The 13,106-nt window shown below is 34.9% G+C and overlaps 1 protein-coding gene across 4 annotated transcripts in view; it reads left to right on the top strand.

Moving 5' to 3' along the window:
• Positions 1 to 13,106, top strand: part of SFSWAP (splicing factor SWAP) — a 49,690-nt gene that overhangs the window by 12,478 nt on the left and 24,106 nt on the right. For all 4 annotated transcript variants that reach the window (XM_009928037.2, XM_069794924.1, XM_069794925.1 and 1 more), the window contains 7 exons: positions 262 to 397; positions 3,036 to 3,273; positions 3,603 to 3,734; positions 4,102 to 4,195; positions 6,510 to 6,687; positions 9,273 to 9,506; positions 11,050 to 11,240. In XM_009928037.2, the coding sequence (XP_009926339.2) occupies positions 262 to 397; positions 3,036 to 3,273; positions 3,603 to 3,734; positions 4,102 to 4,195; positions 6,510 to 6,687; positions 9,273 to 9,506; positions 11,050 to 11,240 (1,203 nt within the window). The remainder of the gene's footprint in view (positions 1 to 261; positions 398 to 3,035; positions 3,274 to 3,602; positions 3,735 to 4,101; positions 4,196 to 6,509; positions 6,688 to 9,272; positions 9,507 to 11,049; positions 11,241 to 13,106) is intronic.

Genomic DNA, 13,106 nt, shown 5'->3' on the forward strand with positions numbered 1-13,106 from the left:
ACCCACTTTTTTTTAATGTCATGGATTTCTGTTCACATTAAATGTAAAGTGTTTTTTGTTTTGTTTTGTTTTCCCCTAATTTTCAAAAAAGAAGTTGATTCTGATGTGAGTGCTACAAAAACAGTAACTTCAGAGTTTGGACAATATTATTGATGTCTATTAACTTAGATAAATTTGCTTTCCAAATTAGATTGACACTATCATGCTTTGAATACATACTGTAAATTTTAATCTTTTTTTCTATTCTCAAAACTTTTTCAGCCTTTAAAGGTAGTAGACCCTGATCATCCACTTGCAGCACTGGTGCGTAAAGCGCAATCAGATAATAACTCGTCTACAGCACAGTCAACAGATGGGGCAGCTGTACAGACATCACAAGCAGAATATTCTTCTGATTGTAAGTGCATTGTGATTAGGCAGCTGGTGGTGTGTCTTGATGAATTGTATGTGGATGCTGGTGGGAAGAAAGTACATTAGCTTCATACCTGATAATTCGTAACTAGTACTTATTCTTTTTCAATCTCCTGAATATTTGAAAGGGCGTTCTTCCACTGAGTATCTGTGGAATTGTTAGCTGCTTAGGAAAAGCTGAAGTGGGGTGGAGGGAGTGGACAGGTGGGAGGCCAAGTCTCCAGTCTGTGAGTATGGTTAGCACAATACCCTTAATGATTTTTGATAACTTCCATCAATTTCTATTAATGAAGCCTAATGAATGCCTCACTGTTGAATATAAAACTGTCCTATAAAGTCATTCATGAGATTCCCATTAAAAAAAGCTTACTGTATTAAGCAAAATGCAGATGGTAAATCTACTTTGAGTGGTTTTGCTGAAGTGTCTAACACTAAGAAAAATCTGCAAAGGTAAAATCATGTAAATGGAAGGATCCCACTGAAGTGATAAAACCAGGTTTTAGTATAATACTCTGTTCTAAAGTTGGAAGTAGTTTTATGGTAAATAAATAAATCTTTTATTATACAGTCAATTCCTATAATTTTTCCTTTTACCTCTTATTCTGTGCACTGGTGCAATGTTATATGTAGAAAATAAAATTCAGGAATATGCAAGACTCAGAAATTGATCTTTTAAATTATATTTCTCATTACAATACCTGAGAGGGAGTACTAACTTTTAAGTTCCATAGCTACAGAGGGCATCCTTTAATAAAGGAGTAGATAATCCTATTTTATTTTTTTCTCAAAAGAATAACAAAAGCAATTATATATTTAAATAATAAACAAGTAATGTGGAAAACTGTATGCTCAAATGCTTTTTCTGACACTGAAATACTAAGACTTCCTCCTATTTCCAAATTATTATTAAATCTTTAATCTTAGATTTTTCTTGATAAATGTAAATACTCTTCTGTCTATAACCTCTTTTAAGAATAAACTTTGCTATGAAATTTTTAGCAACATTATCTTAACTTCTCTGGATGTGTCTGCTTTCCATTATCTTTGAAACTGCTTAATGCAGGCCTTGTAAAAAGCTCCTGCAAATTTTGCAAATTCTGATACACAAAAAGGTGAAGTCAAACTTAATTGGGTTTATGTGCCTCTAATTCTTTCCAAATTTCAGAATTCTGAAAGTCCTTGATCCTTAAATATAGAAATGAAACTTACCCTTTCATATATGGGACTTACCATTTGACACTACTGAGATACAAGAAAATTTATATTGCAGCCTTCACTACAGTAGGGTTTCATGATATTATAAATTTGTAGGTAATGAGTAGTATTAGTTCAGGGTGGTGGTGGTGGAGTTTTTTGGGTTTTTTAGTAAAGTTGTTGCAAGTAAGTATCACCATAATGATCTGAGTTGATTTTGATGCATTATAGGTTCAGGACCCCCCAAAGGATTACAGGTGTTGTCAGGGTGAAATATATGGAGAAGAATATGCGTGGAAGTAATTTTAAAACTGTACCTTAAGAGAATCTTAATAAAACTGAAATAAGATTTCTGTGGATAAATTACTGGTTATTCCAAGAAAAGACTACGATCAGAATAAGTATCTCCATAGAATAATACTCATCAGTTTTCTGATTACTTTCATGCCAGGCTTGAATCTGAATGTGTATGATGCCAACTGGGAGATTATAATTTAGTAGCAATAGAAGTTAAGTTTGCAACTCTTCTCCTTGCCTTTAAAATTTAACAGATCTTTATCCTGCTCTCCTTATACATAACTTATTCTTTGAAGAAAGTAAATACTGCCACACAGGAATGTTTATGAAACTTTTAAGAGGATAATTCATTATAATTTAATGCATCGATGAAACTTTCCCTCCAGAAATGTAAACTCTTACTGTAAATCCTTTTGAAATAATTTACCTGAATACATTCTATTTATACATCTTTCTGCAGAAAAGCTTTAGATTTACAAGAAGTAACTGCCATTTAAAAGTGTTAAGCTAATTAAAGCATTATAAAATACTGTCCTGAAATAAAGCAAGCAAGCCATAAACCTTTGCACTCTCAAGAAATAAATATTTAGAATTGAAGAAGCCTCTAGTGTGGAAAACTTGCTCAGATAGGTTGTTCATTGTGTTGGTGTTAAATTGCAAAATCTGTCTACTTTTTGAGGTTTCAGTAAGTAGGTGTGTGTCTATAAGTATAACGATGTAGTAGTTTAATATATATATAGTGATGCTAGTGGTTTAATTTCTCGACATTAGTTTTGAATATATATGCATTTCTTTCTTAACGCATACATAGTTTTAACTGAGTTAAACTGCCAGAGGCCTTCTCTGGTTCACTTCTTTATTCATACGTATTCGGCTTCCAACTGACCTTCAGTACGTTCTGATTCTGTCCCTTAATCTACATATTTCTTATTCATCCTAAGTGCATCAGTAGGAGTGTTCTTTTTTTTCTTTGGGTTGTTTTTTTTTTACGCTAGAAATCAGGTACTACTTCTTAGTGTGTTGTGTGAATCTGGATTCTCAAAGTATTTGTTCTGATGCAATAATGGTTTGGGTTTTTTATTAGGTGTTTTTCTTCTAATTACAACATTGTTCTTAAATATGTCTTTTTATAGCAACTGTGGCAGCCATGTATTATAGTTACTATATGTTACCTGATGGAACCTATTGCCTCGCGCCTCCACCTCCAGGAATAGATGTTGCCACCTACTACAACGCGTTGCCTGCAGGGGTGACTGTATCAAGCGCTACAGGAGTAGCAACAGTACCTCCACCCCCCGGTACTACACCTCCACCTCCCCCAGAAACAACTGATAGCAGCAGTGGGTTGACTTCTACCACAACATCTACAAGGTACCACATACAGATTCGCTTGATGGTTGGAGGGGTCTCTTTCCTGCACTTCAATATGAAGTATTTAGTGAGGGTTCTCTTATTGGTGATTCCTCAGTATCATTCGCCAGTGTTTATACAGCTTTTATTGCCTCCACTTTGGTCTTGGATATTGTACATGGTTATTGTTACTCAGCTACTAGGAATTTTTTGCATGATGCAAAATCAAGTTATTTTAACTGCATGATGAACCCAGAGAACACACCTCTGTGATGTTTTTTCTGTTAAAGCAAGAGTCTGAAAGATATTTATGTTCTATTTATAAAAATGGTGTATTTTGATGTTTTCAGCACAATTGCTCCAGTGGTTGCCATTATACCTCCACCCCCAGATATTCAACCTGTTATTGATAAACTAGCTGAGTATGTTGCTAGGAATGGGATAAAATTTGAAACCAGTGTTCGTGCCAAGAATGATCTCAGGTAAGAGAAAACGTTATTTTAACTTTTAAAATAGAAGTTGAGGTTTTCATTTTTAAATATATTACCAGGACATGTGGGTCTCAAGAAGAGAAGTGCTATCTTTTTTTTTTTTTTTAATTGAAATTCAGAGACCTACTTAAAGGTAATGCCAAATCATTGTTGCCCAAATCCTCAAAACAACCAACCTAACAAAAACATCTCTAGAAAGCATTCTCTGAATGTGTATCCTCTGGAAGTTTAGGTATAAGTTACAGTGATTCCTAACATCAAATAGCATTCCATTCGCTAGAGAAAATTAGATGGCAAAGCGTTGTTGGTATTTACTGTGTTCATGTGCATTTTCACATACTCAGTTTTCTTTTAACAGATTTGAGTTCCTGCAGCCGTGGCACCAGTATAATGCTTATTACGAATTTAAAAAACAGTTCTTCCTTCAAAAAGAGAGCAGTGATAACTGTCAGGTACATATGTGTTTGTATATACATATATTAAAAATGCAATGTAAGTGAGAAAAGGACTTGCTTATCTGTTGTGTAGCGATGAGACTTTTTAAAAATGGAACACTGAATTCTGGAGAAATTGTTCAGCAAAGGATGGGAATGCTTTTTTTTGTTGTTGCTTTTTAGCTTTGTATAGCATTTAAATAAGGATACATAAGGTGGTGTGATATTTAGTTCTTGTTTTTTAGTATAAGCAGCCACTCGGTGTGGTTGTAATATAAAATGGCAACCTGAAAATCTTTCACCTTTCTATACGAGGGAGTAAATGCTTTGTGGAGGTTTAGAGCTTTGTAGGATTAGGATTAGTGTTCTGTTGTCAGAAAGGTGAAGTATAGTTTTTTAACAACCGTATATTCTCATATGGCTCATGGTCCTTTATAGGACAGTAGCACAGTAGCTAGACTATGTTTCTGATATGCTTTTTTCTGAGGGAGGTTTTGTTATAGAAGAGTCCTGTCATGATTGACTGAAACAATATTTGAGCTTCAAAATCTTGCGTCAGTTTCCTACTTTGCTGCTTCTAGTCCATGTTATTAGAAAGTGATACCCAGACTTGGCATCCTTGTTTTTAATTGTTCTCATGTTAGCTAATCTCATTACATTGTTCTCTTACTGAAAAGAAAATTGCAAATAGTATCAGAAATACATTATCTGATGTTAACTTTTCATGGGAAAGAGCTATTTTTTTTTTAGGCCCTATGTCATTTGTCATCCCAAGGCTTAGATTGGGGAGCCTTAAACTGAAGAAGGTAGGCCTGTGGGTAAACTCCTCAAAATCGCTTTGTGGAAAATGAAGAAATTCATGACTAGTTGCTGTTTGAAACACTTGTGTCTAATATTTTGTTTTAATAGTGAAAAATGTTTTGCAAACACTAGTTTTAAAGATAAGCTGCAGTAAACATGATCTTATTCAGTTGTTAAATACAATGAAAAGTTGTCCTGTACCAAAATGATAGCTATTATTCTAGAATTTGTTATTTGCAAACCAGTGGGTTGAATTCATAATACTTACATAATTAATAAGGACTTGTTAACATTTATTTTGGGGGGAAATTGTACACTAACCAAAGTGTAACAATAAAGGATTCATTTTAAGTGTTCAAATGAGTACAGCTAAGAAGCAAGCAGAAACTGGTTTAAGTCCCTTGAGGTCACGTGTAGCAATGCATATTTTGCTACTGCATGGTTTTGTAGATAATGCTATTCTCTTTAATTTTTTAGAATAATGATTTCAATATTATCTTTATGCTTTAGTAATGTATGTATAGGCAACTAATGCAATTGATTGTTCTCCTTTTGGCCATTAAAGTTAATAAGAAATTGTACTACTGGCTTCAGTAAATACGGGATGAAGTCCTTGATTTCCTTGTGTTTTTCCCCTTTGAGGATTTTCAGAAATTAGTTCTGTTGGTCAGGGAGTGACTGCAGAGAGCAATGAAAGGATCCCTTCAATACCTGGTATTTTAACATCAAAGCATACTTACCAGTAGCCAGTGGAAAGCAGCCAAACTATTTATTGAGAGAGGCTCATTTAAATGTTAAATGACTTAATGTCATCACCTGACTCACCATGTAAATATTTTTATTTGCTACAATATCCATCTTGAAATTTCTATACGGTGAGTTTAGAGGTAATTTTGAATGAGTCGGTCATGTAATAGTAGAACCAGTAATTCTTTAGTCTTTTGAAAATTCTCAGCACATCTGTACTGTATCAATTGATAGGCCCAGTGTTCTTCAGCAAAATGTTGGAACAAATCAAACACATTAACCTGTGTTGATCCCTGTAAAACTTGATTTTGCAAAGCAGTTATCATGCAATTGTACATTAGGAAAAAATGTCATAAGCTTTCATTCTGTCGCTGTGAATTAATTTTAATGGATTTTTTCCTGGACCCTGGAGATCAAGACCTAGAAGAATATACTTTGGAAAACAAGTATATGCTTTTAGGGTCTACTTTTAAAAAACATAATTTTTAAAACAGTTGTTGGCAACAGTGTACCAGCTGAAGAACATTTTCTTTGCTGTTAAATAACAACACGTTCTTACTGTAGGTCTATAGTTTTTGCAGCCTATGGGTTTACATGAAGCAGTGCATTATTTATAAGAAGCAAACTTTTGGTCATGAGTACTTATTGATGTAAAATTAGCTGTTATGTGATTAGCTGATAATGTGATTTTTGAAATGGCTGACAAAATTGCAGCTCCACAGACACTGCGTTAATTTTTTCATGAACTACCCAGTTAGTAAGCTTGCACATTTCTTTTGAAAAGGGAGTATCTTCATCTGAAGATGTTCCAGCAGATACTGCCGGTGATACACCAAGTGAGACTCAATTTACAGATGAACATGCCCCTGAAGATGCATCTGAGCCAAGTGCTAAGGGAGTTCCAGGAAATAAAAAGGATGTTCCTCCTTCTAAAACTGTCAGTGATGGTAAATTGGTAAAAGGTATGTTAGCATGATTTGTTGGCCCTGAAAATATTTGTTAGCATATACTAAAGAAAAAAGGGGGGAGAGGCAGAGGGAAAGTAGGGAAAAGAATTTCATCATGCAGAAAATATTTTCATTGGAAGCATCAAAATAGGACTGAAATAAGTAATTTGATTGCTTTCATATTTCTTTCTTATCAGACTATCAGGTATTTATGATCTGACAGAATAAATTGTTTTGTTTCAGTTTTGTGCAAAGTTGAAGGCTTTCATCGGTGACCTCAGTAGAATCTTATTTTTGTCATTTTAAACTTGACAGTTATAAGTTCTGTGCAAGAAAGAAGTTATTCCTTCTGAATAAACCAGTAGTCTTGTTCGCAACCATACATATGGAGGAAGTATGCTAGGCTTACTACTCAGTTGCTCAGTCTTCCTGTGTTGGATATTACTCATGCTGGAATAAAAGACCCTTTTCATGTCTAAGTGGAATGTTTTTCCTCTTGTAGTCATAGCAGCAGAGGGACAAAATGGCAGGATCTCTTGGAAGCCCGTCAAAGTCAGCTAACACGCTATTAGTGTCCTGAGTTAGAGAAGTGATTATTTGTATCTGGGAACTGATTTCCTGGCCTATCGGGAAAAGATATCTTAAAATTTCTTCTTTTCAGTAAAAACTAGAAATGTAAATCTTTTAACTAGAACTGAAAGCCACTGAAAAAAAACCAAACAAAACAGGAAAACCACTCTTGACCTGTGTTCCCATGGATGGGTACTGCTTTCCTGCCACCTTAGTGGCTTTCTTAATTGCTGATAAGTTTATGTACTCCCTGTGGTCCCTTGGAATTCTTCTCTCTTCCTGCTCCTCACTGCGGTTTCTTTCCCTCCACGGGCTGCAAGCTCCAAGCTCCTTGCCATGGTTGTCTGGCTGTCCATACTCTGCAGTTTCTTCTCCGGGCAGGTTGAGTAGCTTCCCCAGCAAACAAGCAATCTTCCCTGTCTTCAAAGATGCCCTATTAAGAGAGTGTAATATACAACAGAAAATTATATCATTTCTTCTCGTTGTGTTATTAATAAATGGCAAACTGGAGCCCATGGTTTAATAATAATAATCTGCTCAAATTTAGATGATGGAATGTAACCAGTGAGTCATTTCATGACAATCATATTCCTATAAACTTATTTTCATTTCCTCTAATATGATACAAATCCCGCTTTCTTGTAACCCAAATACAGTACTTGGCTGCAAGACAAACATAACATCCGCACTAGATTTTTCTTCTGCCTCTGAGACAGCAAAATCCCATTTTAGGATTTGTTTTGTCATATGAAAAAGTTGGAAAACCACTATTATAATATCTCTTCTCCTGGAATTCTTGAGTTCTTTATTTCTGAGCCTATTTTCTTACCCCAGAATTACAAGATGCAAAGCTTATATTTTATAAACCTTGGTATGTAATTTCATTATTGTATTTAAATTTCTCTAATGGGAATCTTATAGGCTACATATGCAAAAGGCATTCTGAGAAAGATAAATATTGCAGCAGACCATATGGTAGTAGGTTGCTTTGCTTGAGATGTGTGAGAAATTCCATTCTTTATTCTTACAAGTTGCATTTTGGATAAATTGTTTAGAGATTAATTCGGTATTTATTTATTTTTTTTTTCAGAAAATGGTTCTCAAAAAACATTCCAAGGAAAATTCTGTGAGGCAAAAGGATTATTTCGGACTCAAATATAGTTAGATATTAGCTATGCTTAATATTTTTTGAAGATGCATTAATAGAGCCTAGCTTGAAATGATCCACAATTTCCTTTTCATTGTGATATTCCATTTTTTTACAGGCATTCTTTTTCCTTTCAGTGTGCTGGCATGAGCGTGTTATGCTGTCCTTTTGTGTGGGAGTAGTTGGGGCTGCTTGAAAGGAATAGTTGACCACCAATCTTGCTACAGCAACACTAGCTAAGACATTTGGGGAAAAGTACTTAGCTTTTGCATTTATATCTCCTGTAATGAAATGTTGTTAACTCCCCAAAGTAATTAATTTTCATATAGATGGACATAAGTCTTTAAATTCTGTTCTGTGAGCCTGCCAAATGCTATTGTTGTGCAAACCATCGATTTAGCGTGAAGGAAACACGAGGGACCATATCATACTGTAGTGTGTCAGATAGGAGCCTGAGCACAGAGTGTTTTCATCTTAAGCTTGGAAGAGTAGATTGTTCATTGGGGAGAAGAAGAAGTACTGAAACTAAAATTTATTTGGGACAGAATATGAAATTATTTATCTTATCTCAGGAAATGTAATTCTTGAGATGGTTTAGAGTACCTTTCTTTTTCCCTGCTGCTGCTGAAGTATTGGAAAAAGACCGTGAGATAGATCTTTACAGGGCAAATGAAGTTTCCAACATTTGTTTAACAAAAAAAAAACCACAACCAACCAAACAAAAAAGATCGTGTTGTCCTTTTCCCCAAAATAGTTAGTATAGCATAAGGATGATACCGGTTTCTTTTTTTTGTGGTGTAGTCTGCATGAGTAATGGATAAAGTCAAGAAATGCTTTGTACTGTAGTCTAATGATGTGTAAAATCTTACCCATTCATTCACAGCATCGTTTGCTCCAATAAGCTTTGCAATCAAGGCCAAAGAAAATGACCTTCTTCCTTTGGAGAAAAACCGTGTTAAATTAGATGATGACAGTGATGAGGAGGAAGAAGAGGGCAAGGAAGGCCAAGAGAATGCTAATAGTGCTTCAAACCATACTCCAGCTGTTACTGCTCCTTGTACTGCTGCTGAAGAGAAAAAACCTCAACTTACACAGGAGGAGTTGGAAGCTAAACAAGGTATCCCATGTTACACTGGAAGCAAAATGAAAGACTGAGTCCTAGTTTGTAGTCAGGCAAACTACAAAACTGTCATGTGAATAAGTATGGCATTTTAGGTATTTTGAATCTTCACTATGTCATGTTAACAGGAATCAGAATCTCTTCTTTTCCCATAGTTTCCTGCTTATTGTTAAGAATGAAATCTTCATTGGTTGCTCAGCTAAAATCAAACTTGTAGCACACTGGAGTTCAGTACTTTGCCCTGATGCATGATCTTTCTGAATTTTATTTTGTTTTTCAATTACAACCTCGGAGTAGAACACTAAACTTCTAGTTTCCAGATTGCATTAACAGAGCCCAGAAAAAGGCATGTCTGTTTCTCATTTTGTTCAGAGAACAATGAAATGCTTCAAGCTATTTTTCAGTTATATAGCACTCCCATATAGACTAGTATCACCTTGTTGATGTTTTGTTACTCTTATAATGCAATGCCATTAAGTCTTTGTATGGGTTTTTCCTGTTACTGTGTTTCTGTAAGGGCAGAAGGGTATGCTGTGTGAATTTGAATTAAATGATCTTTTAAAGGGATCAAATTTCCCCCATTCCTCCCCAAGGCTGTTTCACAGCAGAGAGTGTTTAATAAAGTGGAGATGCTGTCAGTGTTTACCAGCTTAAAAACTTAATATTTTTCTTACAACTATGAGTATGCCACAGGAATTTAATTTTTCATTTTCAAAATGTTTTTTTTTCTCCAAAGTAGCAGTTCCTTTGTAAACTTTAGTAACACAAAGTATGCTGTGGTGATACATATCTAAAGCAAATATGAAATATTTTGTATGATAATAAAAATGAAGTGTAAAGCATGTTTGGAAAAATTTGTGTGTTGGAAGAACTGTGCAACTGAACAAAAAAAGGTCATCTCGTATATGCGTAGAACACAAAAGTGGAAGTGTAAGATGAAAAAATTAGAAAAAAGACCCATTAGGCACACAGTTAAATAAATTGGCTTATTCTCTTTCTGTAATCACATAACAATAACTGTTGGTTGTAACAATGGTGAAACAGTTTCTGAAAATTTCTGGAGCAGCCCTTTGTGTAAACATTAAGACATATGTAAATAGGGCTGGAAAATGTGAGGTAAAGAACAGATCTATGGAAAGAGCAAAGTGGAGAGTTTGCATTGCTTTAACAGGTACAAGAAAAAGCTTGTGGATTTACAGTGCTACTTTTTTAGATAGCTTTTGTAAATAGAAAAGGACAAGTATCCTGAATTTTCAGGATTGGATTTTCATGTCATTTTCTTTAAGCTTAAAAATTTTTACTTCACCTGTACTGCTTTTCATCAATTAAATGATTTATCTATGAATTAAGATGCTTGGAATTTCATAATTTCAAGCTGATGCATCCTTATTATGTCTTTCAATGGATGTATTAGAAAGGTTTGAGAATGTTTGGAGGGGCTGTTTGGTTGGTTGTGTTGGGGGGGGGGGGTGTCTCAAGGAAACCTAAGCTCCCCAAGTGTGACTCACTCTAAACTTTATGCTTAAATTGTCTTTCTTAGCAAAGCAGAAACTAGAGGATAGATTAGCAGCTGCAGCAAGAGAGAAGCTTGCACAGGCCTCCAAAGAATCAAAAGAAAAGCAGCTACAAGCAGAGCGCAAAAGGAAAGCTGCACTGTTCTTGCAGACCCTGAAAAACCCTCTGGCAGAGGCAGAAACTGAGAAAATTGAAGAGAATTCCTTCAATAATGAGGTAAGCAGGAAATAAATTTCTCTTTACCATAAAGCTAGCAGAAAACTTACCTATAGAGCGTGAACCTGACAGTATGTTATGAAGTTGACTGAAGAGATAGAAGCTTTTCTAAATGGGGAGAAACTTGAATTTTAAGCACTGTTAATATTTTTCAGTTATCTTACATATGTCTCTCATTTGTCATTAAAGAACTGGTAGAGAAATATGGTGCATAGTTCAGAGGTCAGTTAGCCAGTTACAGAAGGGAGAATGAGCTTGCAAGTTTACTCTGTACTAGTTGTCCATGAATTAGAATGCTTACCTTTCAGGAGTATTTGGGTATCTGTTGTGATATTTACTTATTTAATGTGTATTTTGATGTGACTAGACATCTTCAAGTTCAGAAACAGTTCACAGGCAATTGAGCTTACTTTAACACTTATTTTGCACCTGTTCTGCTGGGTTTTGTTGTTTGATTTTTATTAATTTACTGGCATGAAACTTGAGATGAGCAGTGAACTGATGTTTGCGATTTAAGGTTTCTAGGTGGGACATCCTTAATCAAGAAACAAATACATAGGTGGGAGAAAACGAGGCTATATAATGGTTGCTCTTCATCATCTTTGTATTAGTTGAGTATTTCATGTAAACTCCTTAAAAGCTTAGAATGCTAGGATGTTCTTCTTTCTCTTTTAGACCCAAGTTTAGTATGGGAGTTATAAAAGATTTTGTGTTATTATAAAGATATGATTTTAAAAATAAAACTAAGTTTATAGATAGTGGCACAAAATTCAAATAAATACATGTATGTATGTTATTCACTAAGCATAGTCAATGAAGAGTCAAACCAAAAAACTCACAGTGAAATAACTGGGGGGACTAATTACTCTGCTAGCTGTCTTCCAGAGAACTGGAAGTAGACACACTGCGTTTGCCTACTTGATCATGAAATGACCTAATCCATTGGGTTTGTTCAGCAGAAGCTCTTTATTTTGGAGAAGCAAGTATCTTTCTGTAGCAAATCAATTTGGAGTGGTAGTATTCCTGCACTTCTTTCAAAGAACAGTTTGTGATAGTTGTGTTAGAAATTCAAATCTTCTGCTTCTTTTAGAAAACTACTAGGAAATAGTCATGTGGCAGAGGCAGACTGCTTTCCATCTTTTTTCTGCCTTGTAATTCTCTTGTCCATTTGCACCCATTTTCACTGTTTGGATGGTCAACCACAATAGATAATACTAGGGTAATGTCAATTTGAGGGCTTTCAGAAGCTGTTTGGAGTAGGTCATCATGATACTGCACTCTTAGGCCAAATCTGAATGTAACCTGAATATCGCTGATGACTTATTATTAGGTTTTAGGAACACAATAAGATTGCTAGTAAGTTCCCTTGCCATTTGGATGTTTGGCCATTTTCTCATAGCCATAGTTTGGATTACTAGAGTTTATCACAAAGAGGAAAAAGAGGATTTATCATGCAGAAGTAACAGCTAATCATCTAGTTGGCATTATCTTCTGCAGCAAACAGAACCATTACTAGTCAGTCTGTTGATGAGTAGTTATAATAAAAATCCCTTTCTAGGCAGACCCTCTAGAAGTCAGTTTTAAGACTTAGAATTTTTGAGTAGGCCAGGTTAAAGAAGAATCTTGGGCCAAAAGACTTTAGTAATGAAACTTCGGTAATGAAATATAAAACGAAACTCTAAAAACCTTTATTGATCAAAGCCACATATCTGCTTTTTTCCTACTAATAAACAGAAAATGCTGTTTAAAATAGCTAAGAAATAATGTGTTTCACATAAACCCTTTCTGATTTCAATAAAAGAACTATGATTTTAAAAGCCTAAATGAGGGATTTGAATTTATTGTATAGGAAAATCCTTCAGGTAT

This window comes from Haliaeetus albicilla, chromosome 10, assembly GCF_947461875.1.
Source record: "Haliaeetus albicilla chromosome 10, bHalAlb1.1, whole genome shotgun sequence".
In the NCBI taxonomy this organism is placed as follows: domain Eukaryota; kingdom Metazoa; phylum Chordata; class Aves; order Accipitriformes; family Accipitridae; genus Haliaeetus; species Haliaeetus albicilla.